Source organism: Apium graveolens, chromosome 7 (assembly GCF_009905375.1).
Source record: "Apium graveolens cultivar Ventura chromosome 7, ASM990537v1, whole genome shotgun sequence".
NCBI classification, from domain to species: domain Eukaryota; kingdom Viridiplantae; phylum Streptophyta; class Magnoliopsida; order Apiales; family Apiaceae; genus Apium; species Apium graveolens.
In genome coordinates, this window is record NC_133653.1 from 93580467 (window position 1) to 93601252 (window position 20786).

A 20786-nucleotide genomic window follows, 5' to 3' on the forward strand; every position below is an offset into this window, starting at 1 on the left:
TGTGACCCCACACTAACACACACCACAACCCGTTATAGTCTCAGAGATGAAATTGAAATAAGTACAAGTCCTTGAATCCACAATTTAAAAGCTATTACAACCCAAAATGATTACTTGATAAGTTTACAGTTAATTGTCATTATCTGCCACAAGTTATAATTATACAATATTTGGTTCCCAAAAGTAGAATGCCTGATCTACCAATAGATCTACCTCTACAGCTATAGCAGCTACAACATCAACGGGAAGACGCGGGACGCTTCCCACGTGCTTGCGCTGGGTCTGCTTGAGTCTGGTCATCTTTCCTAACTGTTGTTGTGTGATGAAGAAATGAAGCAAGAGTGAGCATTACAGCTCGCAAGATAATATATAGTGTAAACAATAATGCAAGTATCTAAATGGATAACTTACTAGAATCCTTTATCAAGTGTAAGGTAATTACTTACTGGATATAAGTTTTAAGGAAGATGAAGTTACCAATTACTTCATTATACTTATACCATTTTTAGAAATCTACTTGAACTATTATTGTTCAAAGTATAATAAGTTTCAAAAGGTCGTCCCATAGATGAGATCACAAGTTAAAACTTGAATAGATTCAATCTTTGAAATATTTTTAAAGGAAATGAAGTTACGAGATACTTCATTCAATGGGAACACCATTAAAACTATTTGATCCTGTCAATGCTTCGGCAACCACCCATTCGTAGCCTTTCGATCGAAATGCTACGGGTAGTGTTGCAGAATTATCCAACTGGATGATGAACTCATTACGGGAGTTTTGTCGCGCCAGGAAGACCACTTACGATGATCAGTCGTAGTAGTGCAACCCCACTATTTTCTACATGTAGAGGAGAACCTGTCGAATTTACTTGTCAACCGAACACTGGACTCCTAAGGAATGTACCGTCTTGCGGAACTTCCAGGCCATTGGGCCAATATAATAAAGCTGGGCCGGCGCCACTCGACCACTTATGCCACTCCTAGTTCAGATGAAATCCATGACTCTGAAACGTAAAGCTCGTCCTCACCTTCCCCAAGTAGAAACTTGTTGATACGACTCCACCAAGAAGTCGTATCTAGTTGGAAAGAAAAACTCACCGATATTTCCCAGGTGATGCCTGTCAATGGATTAACTTGTTCCAAGAATTTTACTTCCTGAGTATTGGGTAAGTAATCAAAAACTTTTTTATCAAGACAGCAACCTTGTTGCGAATATAAAACACACCACAGAGCCGGATCCCTCAGGTTTTGAGCGAGTATTTAAATCCCCTTCGAAAGGAGGATCTTAAATATAAAATGAGTTTTGGGATCCGCTCTAACTTTTAAAATCATTTTGAAGACTTGCAAAACATTTTTAAGAATGTTTGCAGTAATGCTGATTTAATAAAATGAATCAGTCCCAATATATTAGAAAATATCTGAATATTATTATTTAAATAATCTTCCCATAAAGAATAATCTTTATAAAATAATTGAAGTAGAAGTTGTAAAACTTATACTTGAAATGAATCTTAAATAACCAAAGATGTACTTATACGAAAGTAATATCTTTATTTGAATAATCAAAAGTAAGTTTGATTATCGACACATTATTCTATAATAAAATAAAGAATAATATTTAGTAAATAATCGAAGTCATAAGTCCTCGAATGAATATTCAAATTAATATACATTAATAAAATAAACGGAGTCATAAGCCCTCGAATGAATATTCAAAATAATATTCAATAATAAAATAAACGGGATCATAAGCCCTCGAATGAATATTCAAGATAATATTCAATAATAAAATAAACAACATAAGCCCTCGAATGAATATTCAAGATAATATTCAATAATAAAATAAACGGGATCATAAGCCCTCGAATGAATATTCAAGATAATATTCATTAATAAAATAAAGTTATCGAATAAACCTTATTCGATTCATAGTTTTGAAAACAATTCATATATATATATATATTATACTCGGGAGCCTCGACTCCCGGTTTTAGAAAAAGTTCACCTTTGGGTCCCCTATACTAAGGGTATATGCAAATTACCGCTTATCTCTAACATAGGTATTATCAACTGAATCAACAGATATATGTATCAAGAATATGAAACAGGCATGCATATATACCATATCACATGCTACAATATATCGCAAGAATTTTCTAAGTAACCATTATGCATCTATCACAAGATAATGCATGTACAAATGTATACATCACAACAACAGTATAACGGATAGAAAACTTGCCTGAGCGACTGGGGGTTATAAATGGCTTGGGACGAGTCTGGTAACCTATAAACAACATATAAGTTGGAATTAAACCAAAGTCACTTATAAATCTATACTTTAACCAATTTGGACTCTAACGCTCGCTTTGCGCTTACTGATTCTCTTAAGTCGCTCGAGTACCCTCGGCTCCACCATTTTTAATAACTTAACCATTACGAGTTTTAAGGAAATTCTTTCGCGAGTGTCTTACCAACTGCCTAACACACTTTACATAAATGTTTCATACTCCAATTAATCCTTTTAGGTCTTTAACCTATGTTTCAAAGTAAGGCGAGGGGTAATGATTCGTTCGCGAAATGTCGTTACTTAAAACGGCCGTTTCTCCTAAACCGTACATCGGAATCAAACGAACTACATATCAAAACGAAGCTCGTAACATGAACTATCTAATCATGGCATTGGTCAAAACCTAGCAGTGAGTTCACGGATCCTAATGTTAAGAACAAAAACAGTCTAAAGTAAATCGGACATTACGACGGCTATGTTTACGCGATTACCCAAATTTAAAACACTCCAATTCAACCCACAATCAATCCACAATCACAACCCAATCAAAACTCCATCCATACTACATCATAACATCCCCAACAACTCAACATTAAGAATTTATACTTATTCTTAAACTTGAACTTAACTACACTTAAGTTCATTAATCAACAATCCAAGAATTACCACTCCAAAACTTCACAAAACTAACTAATCTCTACATTCACAACAAGAAAGCCTCCCATGAATTAAAATCAACAAAACTAAACCTAATTACTCAAATAAATTTAGGATTTGGAGGGGTTATACCTTCCTTGCAGAGTGGAGAATCAAGAGAATGGCTTGGAATCACCCTTAAAGTCCTTATCCAAGCTTAAACTAAACAAAACTTCAAGAACAAAAATTTTAGTTCTTAAAAAACACTATTCACCATCTTCTTCCATGATTTTTAGGAAGATATTGTGAATGATTTAGGAGCTCAAACTTATAGGATATCCATAACTATGCTTAAGGAGTCTTAGATAATTACCTTGTGATTTAACAATGCTTGGAACTTGATTTTCGATTTTCTTGCTTTGAAAAAGAAGAAAAAGCCGAGAGCATGGAAGAAGAAAGGTGAGAAAATGTTGTGTTTTTGGTGAAAATGAATTGTTGGCTTGGTTGGTTGATATTTTGATTTGTTTTGTTTTGTTTTATTACCTTTTTACCATGGTAACTTTTGTGTGGTTCTAATTCAACCAACAACACACTTGCTTGGTCATGCTTATGTCACCATGTGATGTCACCCTCCCTCCTTTGTCCTCTTCTCATTGGTTTGATGACATCATCCCCACTAATCTCTTTGATTAGCTTTTAATTATTTGGCTAATCACCGTTGATTTGTTATACGGTTCGCTTAACTTTCGTTTTCGTTTATCGTTTGAGGGATCATACCCGGGATCTTATTACTTAGGTTCCCTTAACCTTTCTCAATACATTATATTCCTTTTTATGATCCTCTATTAAAATCCTTGAATTTAAATCCATTTTATCATGTTACCTTATACTCAATTCTTTCGATATCTGGTGGATTTTCGGGAAAAATCAAAAGGTTCAAATTTAGATTCTGACGATCTTTACATACACTTATATATCATATAGAGTACCAATAAAATCTCATTCCATAAAAGAACCCCTACATAGTGTGGCATGAACAGTTTTCTTATTCAGCAATATCAGCAAAAACACTATTCATAAGGGTTACAAAAAAGTTCAAAATTTTTGGGGTTATTACAGTCTCCCCTCCTTAAAAGGATTCTGTCCCGGAATCAAATAGAAAACAAATGGGGGTACTTTTCTAGCATTGCGCTCTCTAGTTCCCAAGTTGATTCCTCCATATTATGATTCTGTCATAGCACTCTGACTAGCTTGATCACTTTGTTCCGAAGCACCTGCTCCTTCTTATCCATAATCTTTACTGGTTTCTCCACGTAAGTCAGATCTGGTTGCATATCCACATGCTCGTACTCCACTATATGTCTGGCATCCCGATGATACTTCCTTAGCATTGACACATGGAACACATTATGAACTTGTTGTAGGTTCGGGGGTAAGGCTAGCTCGTAAGCCAACTTCCCAATCCGTCTTAGTATCTCAAAAGGTCCAATGTATCTTGGGCTTAGTTTTCCTTTCTTTCCAAATCTCATTAACCCCTTCCAAGGGGATACTTTTAGTAGTACTAAGTCCCCTACTCCATACTTCTTGTCCTTTCGGGCTAGGTCTGCATATTTCTTATGTCTGTCTTGGGTTGCTACCAGCCGTCCTCTGATGAGATCCACTATGTCTTTGGTCCTTTGGACCACTTCGGGTCCGAGCATCTTCCGCACTCCTACTTCATCCCAGTATAAGGGAGATCGACACCTTCTTCCGTACAGGGCCTCATAAGGCGGCATTCCGATGCTAGCATGAAAGCTATTGTTATAAGAAAATTCGATCAACGGCAAGTGATCATCCCAACTTCCTTTAAAGTCTATTGCACAGACTCTCAACATATCCTCTAGTGTCTGGATGGTCCTTTCACTCTGCCCATCCGTCGGGGGATGGTAAGCGGTACTCATATTTAACTTGGTCCCCGCACATTCTTGAAAGCTCCTTCAAAATCTGGAGTTGAACCTGGGGTCTCGGTCTGAGACAATGGACGCTGGGACTCCATGTCGCGTCACTATTTCCTTAAGGTAAATATCCACCAGTCTATCGACTGTGTATCTCTCATTGATAGGAATGAAATGAGCTGACTTTGTCAGTCGGTCTATAATCACCCATATGGCATCATGGTTGGCTTTCGTCCTTGGTAAGCCGACAACAAAATCCATGGCTATCTGTTCCCATTTCCATTCAGGAATCTCCAGGGGTCGTAAGGGTCCACTGGGTCTCTGGTGCTCTGCCTTTACTCTTTGGCAAGTCAAACATTTGCTTACCCATTCTGCTACGTCCCTCTTCATGTTGGGCCACCAGTAATATTCCTTCAAATCCCTATACATCTTGGTGTTTCCCGGGTGAATGGAATACCTTGAACTATGGCTTTCATCCAAAATCTCATCTTTAAGCTCTTGAACGTTCGGAACCCAAATCCGGTAGGAGTACCTCATTATCCATTTATCATCTTTCTCAGTATGGATCTCTTCTCCAGTCATTGACTCTCTGCCTTCATTCATTATTTTCTCTTGGCACAATCTGATCTTTTCCAATAACTCTGGCTGCATTGAGATCTCAAATAGCTTTTCAGTTCCGGTTCCGGTTACCTTTACTTCTATTTCCATCCTCTCGAAATCCTTTATCAATTCTTCTGAAGTCATTATCATTCTGAGTCTTTCCTTTCTACTAAGGGCATCAGCCACCACATTGGCTTTCCCCGGATGATAGAGAATCTCACAATCATAGTCCTTGATTAGCTCTAACCATCTCCTCTGGCGCATGTTGAGCTCTTTCTGCGTAAATATGTACTTGAGGCTCTTATGGTCTGTGAAAATCTCGCACTTCTCTCCATACAAGTAGTGCCTCCAAATTTTTAGGGCAAAAACTATTGCTGCGAGCTCAAGGTCATGAGTAGGATATCTAATCTCGTATTCCTTCAGTTGTCTCGACGCATACGCAATCACTTTACCGTGCTGCATAAGCACACACCCTAATCCTTTGTGCGACGCGTCACTATATATCAAAAAATCTCCTTTTCCGTCTGGCAATGCCAACACCGGGGCCGTTACCAACCTTTTCTTTAATTCCTGAAAACTGTTCTCGCATTTCTCCGTCCATTCAAACTTCTATGTCTTACGAGTAAGTCGTGTCAAAGGGGCTGCGATCTTCGCAAAGTCCTGTACAAATCTACGATAGTAGCCGGCCAATCCTATGAAACTCCTTACCTCTGTGGGTGTGGTTGGCCTTTCCTAACTTGAGACCGCCTCTATCTTGGAGGGGTCGACCAATACTCCTTCTTTATTGATCACATGTCCTAAAAACTGTACTTCATTCCGCCAGAAGTCACACTTCGAGAATTTGGCATATAACTGTTCCTCTCTGAGTATTCCTAGAGCTATCCTCAAATGCTCTGAATGTTCTGCCTCAGTCCTTGAGTAGATTAAAATATCATCGATAAAAACTATCACACACTTGTCCAAGTACTTCTTAAATACTCTGTTCATTAAATCCATGAAAGCCGTTGGGGCGTTGGTTAATCCAAAGGACATTACCAAGAACTCATAGTGCCCATACCTGGTACGGAACGTTGTCTTGGGAATATCTTCGGGTTTAATCTTAAGTTGGTGATATCCAGTTCTCAGGTCAATCTTGGAAAAATAAACAGCATCCTTTAGCTGGTCGAACAGATCGTCTATTCTAGGTAACGGGTACCTGTTCTTTATGGTTAGCTTGTTCAACTCTCGATAGTCGATGCACAGCCTCATGCTCTCATCCTTATTCTTAACAAATAACACTAGTGCTCCCCATAAAGACACACTGGGTCTTATCATACATTTATCCAAAAGTTCCTGCAATTGGGTAGCTAATTCCTTCATTTCTAATGGGGCTAACCGGTAAGGTGCTTTTGAAACTGGCGCCGTCCCGGGGGCCAACTCAATAGCAAATTCAATCACTCTATCGGGTGGTAATCCCGGAAGGTCTTGTGGGAATACGTCTTCAAATTCGTTGACTACCGGAATATCTTGTAAGTTGGGCACCTCCTTCTGCGTGTCCACCACATAGGCTAGATAAGCCTCATTTCCTTTTCGTAACATCCTTCTGGCCTGGGCCATAGTCAAAAATTTATGCGTCTGCCTCTTTCCTCTAAATATGACTTCTTTCTTTCCTGGGATATTTAACTTAACTTTCTTCCCCTTACAGTCTATCTGAGCATCATTGCTAGATAGCCAGTCCATTCCCAAAATTACATCAAACTCCCCTAATTTAAAAGGAATCAGATCAACACTAAAAGATTGTTCCCCTATGCCTAACTCACAGGCGGGGTGAATCTGGTTAACAGGAATAATTTCATGATTGTCTATTTCTACTTGTAAGGGTTCTATCAAGGGTTCAGCCTTAAGTCTTAATTTACGTGCAAGGTCCTTTGATATAAAAGATTTAGTTGCTCCCGAATCAAATAAAATGTTTGCACTGACTGAATTTAGAGAAAGGGTACCTGCTATCACATCTGAGTCTTTCATAGCATCCTGGACTGTCATGTTGAAAGTCCTCGCAGTAGGTGGCTTATTGGAGGCAGCCCTGCTGGCTCCTGAAGCTGCTGGTTTGTTCATTGGGCATTCCTTCTTCCAATGACCCGGGCGTCCACACTGATGACAAGTGGTGGTTGGAATGATGGCAGGGGCTGACGAAGGGCATTTGTGGGAATAGTGGCCCACTTGCCCACACTTAAAGCAGGTTACTGGCTTTCCCTTACATTCCCCAGAATGCATCCTTCCACAAGTGTTACAGGTTGGCAATGGGGGTCGAGACTGGTTGGAATAGGACATTCTTGACTTCTGGCCGCTCTGGCTCACATTCACACTCATTGGCCACTTAAACCCAGTGTTCTTTCCCGGTAGGGACACTGCTCCTCGATTAAATCTAGTTGGGAAGCTCCTTCCTGCGGAACCTCCACCCATGCTCATGCTTTTCCTCTTTATTCCCTTCTTCTCTCTTTCCTTCTGCATTTGTTCACTTCCGGCTTCTACAATTGTTGCCTTTTACACCAGAGTGGCATAATCCGTAAGCTCAAGGATTGCCACCCTATTCTAAATCCACGGTTTCAGTCCCTGCTGAAACCTCCTAGCTTTCTTTTCCTCGATGCTCACAAATTCCGGCACAAACCTTGATAACTCAGTAAATTTCGCTTCGTACTCTGCTACAGATAAGTTATTCTGCTTTAGCTCCAAGAACTTGAGCTTCATCTGGTTTTCCATAAACCTCGGGAAATATTTTTCCCAGAAATAATTGACTGAATCTCTCCCAGGTTATAATAGCATCTGTCTCCATGTTTTTCTTGGCCTCCCACCAGTAGTTAGCCTCTCCTTTCAGAAGGTAGGTAGCAAATACAGTCTTCTGTGCCTCATCGATACTCAGAATCTCAAAGGATTTCTCCATTTCCTTTAACCATGCCCTTGCCTCAACTGGGTCGGCTGATCCGTGGAACTCAGGGGGCTTAAGGGACTTAAAAGCCCTGAAAGAGTTTGCCACAACATTGTTATTTCCTTGAGGGGGTGGGTTGGGTTGACGTTCCAAATTCTGCCTTAGTAGTTGCATGAACTGGCCCGTGGGATCCATGCCTGGGTTTGGTATTGGTTGCTCAACCTCAGTTTCTCCTTCCTCAGCCTCTATCTCAAATCCCTCAACATCATATGTTTCCTCCTCCTCTTCATACAGGGACTCATCTTGTTCAACATAATCCTCGTCTTCCTCTTCACTGTGTTCCTGGTTCCTATCGTCCTGGTTATGGCTTCCCTGGTCCTCAGATCCAGGGTTCGCCCTAGTTCCAATCTTTCTTGGCGGCATGATACTGATAATAAAAAAAATTATTGGGAAAAATCAACGTTAGGTCACAATCATACTCAACATTGTGCCTTGTACAGCTCTATAATGGGGAGAATGTATCTCGCAATTCTATTATTTTATGACAGTTCTAATAAGAAGTGCAGTAATAATAATGATAAAAACAGTGATCTCGTCACTAAGGAACTGAACCGAAAGGAAACAAATATATACATAATGCGAGAAATACATAGTTTGATCTGGTCAAAAGTACAACAGTGCTACAACCATCTGTCCCAAAAGTGATACACAAGAGTCTATCTGTCTAGTCAGAAAAAGGGATGCTATATACAAGTCAACTATCCCGGAAAATTGGCTCTTACTAAGGCCTCGACTAACTAGACAACTAGACTATCCCATCGTCAGTCCTGAATCACACACCGGAGCGGGTCAGCTCCCATACCCTTTCCATCGCTCGACGGAAGATATAGTCGGCCTGCCGCCTAGAGATCCTACCATGCCTGTCCCCCTGGAGCGATCTGAGTCTCGCTCGGGACATGAGCTCTATCCCCGTCAGCTCCCTCCTCAAGGATCGGGGTATAGCAACCCTAGTCTCATAAGCTCGGGTACGCCTACCCGCCCTCTCTGCATCCAACTCCCTCCTGGCCTCATCCAGCCGGGCCTCAGCAACAGCCACTCGGGTCCTCAGTACATCCTGAACATAGTCGTGGGCTAACAAAGACTGCCTATGGGCAGGGTCGAGAGGTGGTGGATCCGGAGCCGCTGGGGGTGCCTCCTCGGTCTGCCTAGGCTCGGGAGTATGGGTCTCTGAGCTGTCATCATAGGGGCTCCAGGATAGTGGTGGAGGGGTAAGAGCTCAGACCACCGGGAGTGTGGGTAAAGGGGTACTAGTGTACACTACCATAGCTCCGACACGCTCCTCAGCCACTGGGACCTCATCCGGGTCCTCCTTATCTGAAATAGCAACAACCTCTGCCTCTGAGTCCTCTGAGGGGTCCTCCTCATCCCCCTCCATCTCAGGCTCCTCCTGATCCCCGACATCTAGCAGTACCTCATCATGCTCACGCTCGAACATCTCAGGGTCCTCTATCTCATGCGCCGACACATTAAATGAGCTAAGTTACTATCATGATACTTATAAGGGTTCCTGTAAGGGTTTCAACTGTCAGCGCTACTTTAAGTAGTCCGACCTTGAACTTGGCAAGAGTTCTTATTATCTTTGTGAGTTTATTATTACATCGTCGCATCATCTCTGAGGTTTATAACGCTTAGCTTTGATACCATTTCTGTGACACCCCACAATCCGGGGTCAGGGATCCGGGTCGTCACGGTCTTTCTTTCCACAATATCACTTCACTTAATTAATAATAAATAACCTTATGCTGTGACCCCACACTAACACACACCACAACCCGTTATAGTCTCAGAGATGAAATTGAAATAAGTACAAGTCCTTGAATCCACAATTTAAAAGTTATTACAACCCAAAATGATTACTTGATAAGTTTACAGTTAATTGCCATTATCTACCACAAGTTATAATTATACAATATTTGGTTCCCAAAAGTAGAATGCCTGATCTACCAATAGATCTACCTCTGCAACTATAGCAGCTACAACATCAACGGGAAGACGCGGGACGCTTCCCACGCACTTGCGCTGGGTCTGCTTGAGTCTGGCCATCTTTCCTAACTGTTGTTGTGTGATGAAGAAATGAAGCAAGAGTGAGCATTACAGCTCGCAAGATAATATATAGTGTAAACAATAATGCAAGTATCTAAATGGATAACTTACTAGAATCCTTTATCAAGTGTAAGGTAATTACTTACTGGATATAAGTTTTAAGGAAGATGAAGTTACCAATTACTTCATTATACTTATACCATTTTTAGAAATCTACTTGAACTATTAATGTTCAAAGTATAATATGTTTCAAAAGGTCATCCCATAGATGAGACCACAAGTTAAAACTTGAATAGATTCAATCTTTGAAATATTTTTAAAGGAAATGAAGTTACGAGATACTTCATTCAATAGGAACACCATTAAAACTATTTGATCCTGTCAATGATTCGGCAACCACCCATTCGTAGCCTTTCGATCGAAATGCTACGGGTAGTGTTGCAGAATTATCCAACTGGATGATGAACTCATTACGGGAGTTTTGTCGCGCCAGGAAGACCACTTACGATGATCAGTCGTAGTAGTGCAACCCCACCATTTTCTACATGTAGAGGAGAACCTGTCGGATTTACTTGTCAACCGAACACTGGACTCCTAAGGAATGTACCGTCTTGCGGAACTTCCAGGCCATTGGGCCAATATAATAAGGCTGGGCCGGCGCCACTCGACCACTTACGCCACTCCTAGTTCAGATGAAATCCATGACTCTGAAACGTAAAGCTCGTCCTCACCTTCCCCAAGTAGAAACTTGTTGATACGACTCCACCAATAAGTCGTATCTAGTTGGAAAGGAAATCTCACCAATATTTCCCAGGCGATGCCTGTTAATGGATTAACTTGTTCCAAGAATTTTACTTCCCGAGTATTGGGTAAGTAATCAAAAACTCTTCTATCAAGACAGCAACCTTGTTGCGAATATAAAACACACCACAGAGCCGGATCCCTCAGGTTTTGAGCGAGTATTTAAATCCCCTTCGAAAGGAGGATCTTAAATATAAAATGAGTTTTGGGATCCGCTCTAACTTTTAAAATCATTTTGAAGACTCGCAAAATATTTTTAAGAATGTTTGGAGTAATGCTGATTTAATAAAATAAATCAGTCCCAATATATTAGAAAATATCTGAATATTATTATTTAAATAATCTTCCCATAAATAATAATCTTTATAAAATAATTGAAGTAGAAGTTGTAAAACTTATACTTGAAATGAATCTTAAATAACCAAAGATGTACTTATACGAAAGTAATATCTTTATTTGAATAATCAAAAGTAAGTTTGATTATCGACACATTATTCTATAATAAAATAAAGAGTATTATTTAGTAAATAACCGGAGTCATAAGTCCTCGAATGAATATTCAAATTAATATCCATTAATAAAATAAACGGAGTCATAAGCGCTCGAATAAATATTCAAAATAATATTCAATAACAAAATAAACGGGATCATAAGCCCTCGAATGAATATTCAAGATAATATTCAATAATAAAATAAACATCATAAGCCCTCGAATGAATATTCAAGATAATATTCAATAATAAAATAAACGGGATCATAAGCCCTCGAATGAATATTCAAGATAATATTCATTAATAAAATAAAGTTATCGAATAAACCTTATTCGATTCATAGTTTTGAAAACTATTCATATATATATATATATATATATATATATATATATATATTATACTCGGGAGCCTCGACTCCCGGTTTTAGAAAAAGTTCACCTTTGGGTCCCCTATACTAAGGGTATATGCAAATTACCGCTTATCTCTAGCATAGGCATTATCAACTGAATCAACAGATATATGTATCAAGAATACGAAACAGGCATGCATATATACCATATCACATGCTACAATATATCACAAGAATTTTCTAAGTAACCATTATGCATCTATCACAAGATAATGCATGTACAAATGTATACATCACAACAACAGTATAATGGATAGAAAACTTGCCTGAGCGACTAGGGGTTATAAATGGCTTGGGACGAGTCTGGTAACCTATAAACAACATATAAGTTGGAATTAAACCAAATTCACTTATAAATCTATACTTTAACCAATTTAGACTTTAACGCTCACTTTGCGCTTACTGATTCTCTTAAGTCGCTCGAGTACCCTCGACTCCACCATTTTTAATAAATTAACCATTACGAGTTTTAAGGCGATTCTTTCGCAAGTGTCTTACCAACTTCCTAACACACTTTACATAAATGTTTCATACTCCAATTAGTCCTTTTAGGTCTTTAACCTATGTTTCAAAGTAAGGCGAGGGGTAATGATTCGTTCGCGAAATGTCGTTACTTAAAACGGTCGTTTCTCCTAAACCGTACATCGGAATCAAATGAACTACATATCAAAACGAAGCTCGTAACATGAACTATATAATCATGGAAATGGTCAAAACCTAGCAGTGAGTTCACGGGTTCTAATTTTAAGAACAAAAACAGTCTAAAGTAAATCGGACATTACGACGACTATATTTACGCGATTACCCAAATTTAAAACACTCCAATTCAACCCACAATCAATCTACAATCACAACCCAATCAAAACTCCATCCATATTACATCATAACAGCCCCAACAACTCAACATTAACAATTTATACTTATTCTTAAACTTGAACTTAACTACACTTAAGTTCATTAATCAACAATCCAAGAATTACCACTCCAAAACTTCACAAAACTAACTAATCTCTACATTCACAACAAGCAAGCCTCCATGAATTAAAATCAACAAAAATAAACCTAATTACTCAAATAAAGTTAGGGTTTGGAGGGGTTATACCTTCCTTGGAGAGTGGAGAATCAAGAGAATGGCTTGGAATCACCCTTAAAGTCCTTATCCAAGCTTAAACTAAACAAAACTTCAAGAACAAAAATTTTAGTTCTTGAAAAACACTATTCACCATCTTCTTCCATGATTTTTAGGAAGAGATTGTGAATGATTTAGGAGCTCAAACTTATAGGATATCCATAACTATGCATAAGGAGTCTTAGATAATTACCTTGTGATTTAACAATGCTTGGAACTTGATTTTTGATTTTCTTGCTTTGAAAAAGAAGAAAAAGCCGAGAGCATGGAAGAAGAAAGGTGAGAAAATGTTGTGTTTTTGGTGAAAATGAATTGTTGGCTTGGTTGGTTGATTTTTTGATTTGTTTTGTTTTGTTTTATTACCTTTTTACCATGGTAACTTTTGTGTGGTTCTAATTCAACCAACAACACACTTGCTTGGTCATGCCACCATGTGATGTCACCCTCCCTCCTTTGTCATCTTCTCATTGGTTTGATGACATCATCCCCACTAATCTCTTTGATTAGCTTTTAATTATTTGGTTAATGACCGCTGATCTGTTATAGGGTTCGCTTAATTTTCATTTTCGTTTATCGTTTGAGGGATCATACCCGGGATCTTATTACTTAGGTTCCCTTAACCTTTCTCAATACATTTTATTCCTTTTTATGATCCTCTATTAAAATCCTTGAATTTAAATCCTTTTTATCCTATTACCTTATACTCAATTCTTTCGATATCTGGTGGATTTTCGGGAAAAATCAAAAGGTTCAAATTTGGATTCTGACGATCTTTACATACACTTATATATCATATAGAGTACCAATAAAATCTCATAATATCCATAAAAGAACCCCTACATAGTGTGGCATGAACAGTTTTCTTATTCAGCAATATCAGCAAAAACACTATTCATAAGGGTTACAAAAAAGTTCAAAATTTTGGGGTTATTACAGACAGCCTACTAACCTCCTCCATAGCTGCCACCATGCTAGTGTGGATGTGGAACATCTCTATGATCATCTTTTCAACAGTCTCTTTATATTGACTTGTATTTAAATCAATAGTAGTAAGAGCTGGTACCTCTGTTTTTGATGAGGATGATTCTCCTTGCTCCACGGCCATGAGTGCATAATTTCCAACCTCCTCATCTTCATCATTATCAAAAACATCCCAACTTTTTCCTTCTGCAATGTAAGCTTTACCCTGTTGCTTCATCAAGAGAGCTTCATGCTTTACCTCCAACTCAAGATACGCTTTATCTTTCTTCACCTTTTTAGGCTTCCTGCATTCAGTAGCAAAATGACATAATTCATCACAATTGAAGCACCTTATTTTTAATATGTCAATAGATCCAGTCTTGTAACCACTTTTGCCACTAGGAGTGTACTGTCCCTTTCATTTCCAGTTGTTGTCCTTATTAAATGTTTGTCGTTTACTCTTGAAGAACTTTGGCTTTTTTGTCCTAATATTGTAGAATTTCCTAGCTAGATAAGCCAAGGATTGATCTAACTCATCTAGTCGATCCAGTGTATAGAACTCATCTTCTTCAAGTTCCAAGATGACTTGCTTCATTGGTTCCCTGTTCTTTTACCCAATGGTTGAGAAAGCTGGAGTCTGGATCTCTAATTCATCATTAGATAAATTGTTGTCATTAACAACTAGTGCACTTTTTCCACCAATAATGTGCCTTTGAACAGTTCTTAAGGATTTTCTTTGAATCGTTTTCAGTTCATATATTTTCAAAATCCCATATAACACCTCCAGTGTCATCCTGTTAAAGTCTCTTCCTTCTCTTATGGCTTATATTTTTTATTCAAGATGCTTAATAAGAGTGAGCAAAAATTTTAAGTTAACCTCCTCAGCTTCATAGTACTTGTCATGACTTATTGAATCTTTCAAACACATCAGTAATACTCTCCTTTGGTTTTTCCATAAAACCCTCATACTGAGACACCAGTATTCTTCTTTGGTTTGACCTAACTTCCTCTGTACCTTCACACAGTATCTCAATCTTCTCCCATATTTTCTTGGTTGTGTCATAGTTGACAATATTGTTGTACATTACAGTGTGAAGTGACTCTATCAGAATTAGGTATAGCCCAGTGTCAAGAGAGACCTTTTCTTTATCAATGTCTGTGTATTTTGAAGGATCTTTAGGGCCATAATAAGCTGGGATGACCATGTCTCCATCTGTAGACTCTTCAATCCTTTCCATGGGAATGAAAGGTCCATTCTTCAAAATCTGGATGTACAAGGGGTAGGCCATCCTTAGAAACAGCATCATCTTCTTCTTCCATAATGTGTAGTTAGTCTTATCAAAGACTGGTATCTTTATACTACTTATCATTTGTGTATTCATTTTTCAAAGATCTTAATCTGTTTGCTTTCAGATTTTGCTCTGATACCACTTGTTAGATATTGAATACAACACAGGGGGAGAATGTGTTTTAGATATTTTTAGACTTTTTCAAACTTCTATAGACGATGAACAAAGAAGATTAATTTGTAGAGATATTGTGTTTAACAGAATTAATAAAGCATGCACAATAAACACAGTATTTTCAAAACTCACTTAACTTTGTATTAAAATTAAGCATATCTTGCTACAAATTTCTGGGTTCTTTTTAAGTAAAGAACTCAGCTTATATCTTGAGAGAGTAAAAAAAAATCTAAATCTGTTTGTTACAACTTAAAAGCAAAGGACCAGTGTTTACTTTATAGACTAGTAAACACGGGTTTACACAACATGCAATATGATGTACTAAACCCTACTTTAAGTTATCTCTAAAGCTTTCCATTTCTAGCTTAGTGAATATTTGCAAATCATGTAGGTCTGTGAATTTCCTTTGTCAGTTAATCTTGGCCCTTGATCTTGCACTTTTCAAGCTGGTTTTGTAGACTTTTCAATCTAAGTGATTAGATTATTTGTTGATTGATAATCTTGAATCTTTAACTTGTCTACATTCTGTACTTGAGGTTCATATCGAGATCTCCAGTTTGTTGCATAGAGAACTGACATTTGGATAAGTATAATGGCTTATTGAGATCTCTTAGTTCTCTATAAGTATCTTTGACCTGTCGAGGTCTCTGAGTTCTCTATAAGTAAATTTGGCATGTCGAGGTCTCTGAGTTCTCTATAAGTGTATTTCACTTATCGAGATCTTTGAGTTCTCTATAAGTGAACTTGACTTATCGAGGTCTCTATATCTCTGCATGTAGAGATGGCTTGTTGATATCTCTGAGATCTCTGTATGAATTTTGACTTGTCGATATCTCTGAGATCTCTAATGAGAAATTGATTTGTCGATATCTCCAATCTTGATATCTTCATTTTGACTTGTCGATATCTTTGAGTTCTCTATATGTAGAAATAACATGTCGATATCTCCAATCTTCATATCTTTATTTGACTTGTCAACATCTCTGAGACTTCTCTGTAACCCATTTTGGACTTCTCGATAAGTCATTCTGGAGTTCTCGAATGACTTCTCTATATGACTTGATCTGTGACTTGTAGATATCTTTGACTTAGAACATTTTTCCTAAAATAGATTTATTTAACTCCAAGCTTCTTCAAATTTTCTCTGAGGCATGATCTTGTTGATCTTCTTCCAGAGTTTATTCTTATGCCTGAGACTATTCATAGAAAAATACTCCAGTCTGATCTTTAATATTTTTATAGACTCAATTAATACAATACAAAATACAGATTTAGACTATCATACAACTAAATATTAGGATTATTAATATGACTTAGTCTTATTATGATACAGGCATGTCTTGTGTAACAGAAAGTTTCACTCTTTTGCTTCGCAGATGCATGTAAAACTTGATAATTGAAGTGTAGCTCTCATTATATTGTTCTTATTTTTGGATTTTATTTAGATGAAACTGGATTTGATTACTATTTTTTGTTTGGGTGTATTTGATTTTGGGGGGTTTTGGTTAAATATCTCGAGTTTGGTTTGTGGAAATCTGGTTTTTTGCTTGTTGTTGTTCAAGTTCTTGTTGGAGTATCTATGTATAGGTTGTATAACATATTTTGGTTGATTTGATTTTGTTTTTGGTATTTTTGATTGGGTATGATATGTTTTGTTTTTCGTTTGTATCCGAAATATGGCATAAACTACGGGTAGGTTTATGTTTGGTATGAGGTGGAAATAATTTGCTAACATTAGAACTCATCCTGAGCGCCTTGATTATATAGGTTCACCTGAATTCTCTTTTAGTAATTCCTCTATTGAACTTGAGAATATGCATCCCCGTACCCAGATACATGCAGTTACTTATTCCCCAATATTCTTGGTGAATTCCAGACAGACTTCGGCTCGGGGTGATGAATATTGGGCAGATCTTGACCATTAATCTGTTCAATCTTGAGAGAATTCTCCTCCTTTGGATTATTATTTTCGAGAACTTTCTCGTGTCTATCAGATTATGGGTAGGGAGCATTATAACTAGGCCAGTGTGGATTCCCATTTCTTTAATGCCTCGGGGACGGGATATGGTTGTGTTTCGGTTCATCCGGATCTGTCTAGGTACACCGATAAGAAGGTAGACGATGTGATAAAAGCTGTTTTTCACTTCGGGGATGGGTTAGAGTGGAGATGGTATGAGCTTCACAAACATGTCTATCATAGACCGGTGGGCGGTTACATCAGGATCCCTTTTGAGCATCTATGTAGCATGAGGTCCAATTTACACCAGTTTACGAACTCCCAGGGATGGTTACGGTGTCCCATTCACTCAACTAGCCCAAATTCCATGAAATGGATTTCATGGTTTTTAGTTTGTTGTCATGTGAAAGAGTATTTTCGGACCTTCAAACTTTATCACCACCTATTCAAAATTAGAAAGTCAACAAGCTTTCCCCTTTATGAGTTTACGTTTAACATGAACGAGTGTGGGTTTCCTGCTGATGCTAAAACGTCCCCGGTTATGATGATGAACTCTCTCCGTGGGTGGCATCAAGAATTTATCTTTGTCCCGGGTAGAGATTTGGAGTTTATGCCATTATATAAGGATGCACTTAAAACAGACAGGTTCTCTACCCAGTGGATCGGGGTGATGCTCTTGCTTAGATGTATGACTTCTGCGGGGCCCTCGGCCAGCAATGGACCCGATATAATTTTTTGTGCAATACCACTTTATACAATGTAGGTTGTAAGATTTACAACTTGAAGAACTTTGCTATTTTTTACTTGCATCCTTTTTTCTTATTAAACTTATCTGAACTTCCTGTTGACTTGTCATATAATTATGCAGGTATTCTCGTATTGAATCCATTTTATCAAGAAATGTCGAACCAATTCAAGGACTTGGATGGGAGATTCAAGAAGATCATAGGACACAACAAATCAATTCAAAGAAGAGTAATAAGAGGACGGAGACCGGAATGGGTTCAAATATCAGAGATACGGGTTCATCTGGCTTCGTAGCTATGTCAGTGCGGCATGCTCTGGCCGCTGATACTTCTATTTTAATCCTTCCCGGAATGTTGTTATTGAAGTTACTGTTGAGGATGATATTGGGTTGAATATCCAAAAGAGGAAGGTTCTTGATGACGGGAGTGGTTCCGGAGCTCTTGTGAATAATAGGCCGGCTGTGGATTTCGTGGTTGATGAGAGCAGATTTCTCGTGGAAATGGATGCTCTGAAGAATTTGTTGGCTAAGCTTACTATCTATGATCGTCACACAGAGATGTTTGACAATTATGCTTCTCCGGAAGATTTTGAACAGTATTCAAGAGAGGATCTCGATACATTTTTTGATGGGTTGCTACAAGATGTTTCTATGGTAAGTATTAAATATGTCTGCTTCTTTTTGGTGCATTTGTTCTTGTGTTTATTTCATGTTTTTTGTTCCAGGAAAATATGGGGATATTGGGTTGTGCTACTATTCTGATAAACTATAAGGAGAGATGCGATGCTACAAGGGATGCTGCGAAGAATTTGAAGAAGCTGCAGGCTGACTTTAAAGCTCTTCGGGAGGCTAAGGAGAAGGAAAATGGGGAGCATAAGAGAGTTTATGAAGAGGTAAAGAAATCTCGAGATGAGGCTGTTCGGCAGCTGGGTGCTCTTTATGAGGAAAATTTGAATCTGAAGAAGGAGCTTAAATCTCAACCCCGAGAAGTGGATGTTCTCAATGCCTTCCGAGGTACATGTGCTTATTATGAGATGCTCAATAATAAGATCTTTCAAAAGGTGACCATGTGTTGGAAAATAGCTTCTACCTATCTCGCAGAGAATCTGGGAGGGGATATGAACGGGTTCATTGAGCTTTACTTGGCTGAAGAGTTGCACCTTGAAAATGCTAAGAATGCTAATAAAGAAGCTCTCATGCCTTCCAGTTCCAGGAACAATCCGCCAACTTCTCCTAAATAATTACACGAAAAGAATCCACCCCCCACTGATCCTTAAAGAAAGTCTTTATTTTGCCTTAATGCTCTGTTTTATGTTTTATCGTTCCTTGATAAGGGTTTTCCTTTTTGAATAATGTTTTATTACATTTTGTATTTTGGATTGATGTAAATTTTTGGACTAGGGGCATTCTTTCCCTGGGTGGTTTATGATATTTTAGCACTTCTTGTCTTTTTGCAGTTATAGCTGCTTAATTGGCTATGTTTTGCCTTATTGTTCTTCTAGATTGTGTTAAAATCATCCTCGGGATGGGGTTTAAACTTAAAAAGACAAAACTTTTCTAAGTATACATGGGTTGTGTTTAATTGTCCCCGGGGTAAGGGTTAAAACTTTTAAAACACGAAAATTTCTAAGTACACATGGTTAGTGTTTTATTGGCCCCGTGATGGGGGTTTAAAATTTGAAAACAAGAAAAAAATTTAAGTACACATGGCTTTTGGTATATCGTCCCCGGTATGGGGTTTAAAAATTGAAAACATGAAAATTTTCTAAGTACACATGGCTTATGTTTATCGTCCCCGGGATGGGGTTTAAAACTTGAAAACATGAAAATTTTCTAAGTACATATGGCTTATGTTTAATCGTTCCCGGGATAGGGGTCAAACTTTACAATGAGAAAATTTTCCAAGTACACATGAATTATGTTTAATCATCCTCGGGATGGGGGTTAAAATTTACAATGAGTACATTTTCTAAGTACACATGTGGTTATGTTTAATAAACATAAAGAAACGAGTATGCATATGAATCTTATTGAATTAAAATAGAGCATTTCGTTACAATAAATTTCAATATTAGTTACATTTCGGAGCATAATTTTAAAATAGGAACATAATACTGCTTTAAAGTTCTTATTTGTTATATCGATGGCTCCGAGATGTGGCATCTTTGTTTACTAGTAGTATTTCCTTAGTCAAGCCCCATGCCAGGTGTTCGGGATTTCAATGTCATTTAGATATCTGAGCTTGTAGGTTCCCGGGCATATCACTTCTTTGATTTTATACGGTCCTTCTCAGTTAGGCTATAGTTTGCCTTGGTTTTTTGGGTCTGAAGCTTCAGTGTCCCGGAAAACTAAATCTCCAA

General features: G+C 38.1%; 1 protein-coding gene across 2 annotated transcripts; it reads left to right on the forward strand.

Annotated features, from left to right (window-relative positions):
* Nucleotides 1-17357: 17357 nt before the first annotated feature.
* LOC141672350 (uncharacterized) lies at nt 17358-19852 on the forward strand. 2 transcript variants are annotated; one of them, XR_012555470.1, is made up of 3 exons: nt 17358-18440; nt 18550-19080; nt 19152-19852. XR_012555470.1 is itself a non-coding variant. In XM_074478923.1 (2 exons), the coding sequence occupies exons 1-2, from the start codon at nt 18928-18930 to the stop codon at nt 19665-19667; spliced, it is 669 nt and encodes a 222-aa protein (XP_074335024.1). In that variant the 5' UTR covers nt 18469-18927; the 3' UTR covers nt 19668-19852. The 2 variants fall into 2 exon arrangements, 1 of the variants encoding a protein (XP_074335024.1); XM_074478923.1 differs by lacking the exon at nt 17358-18440 and having other exon boundaries at nt 18469-19080.
* Nucleotides 19853-20786: the final 934 nt, after the last annotated feature.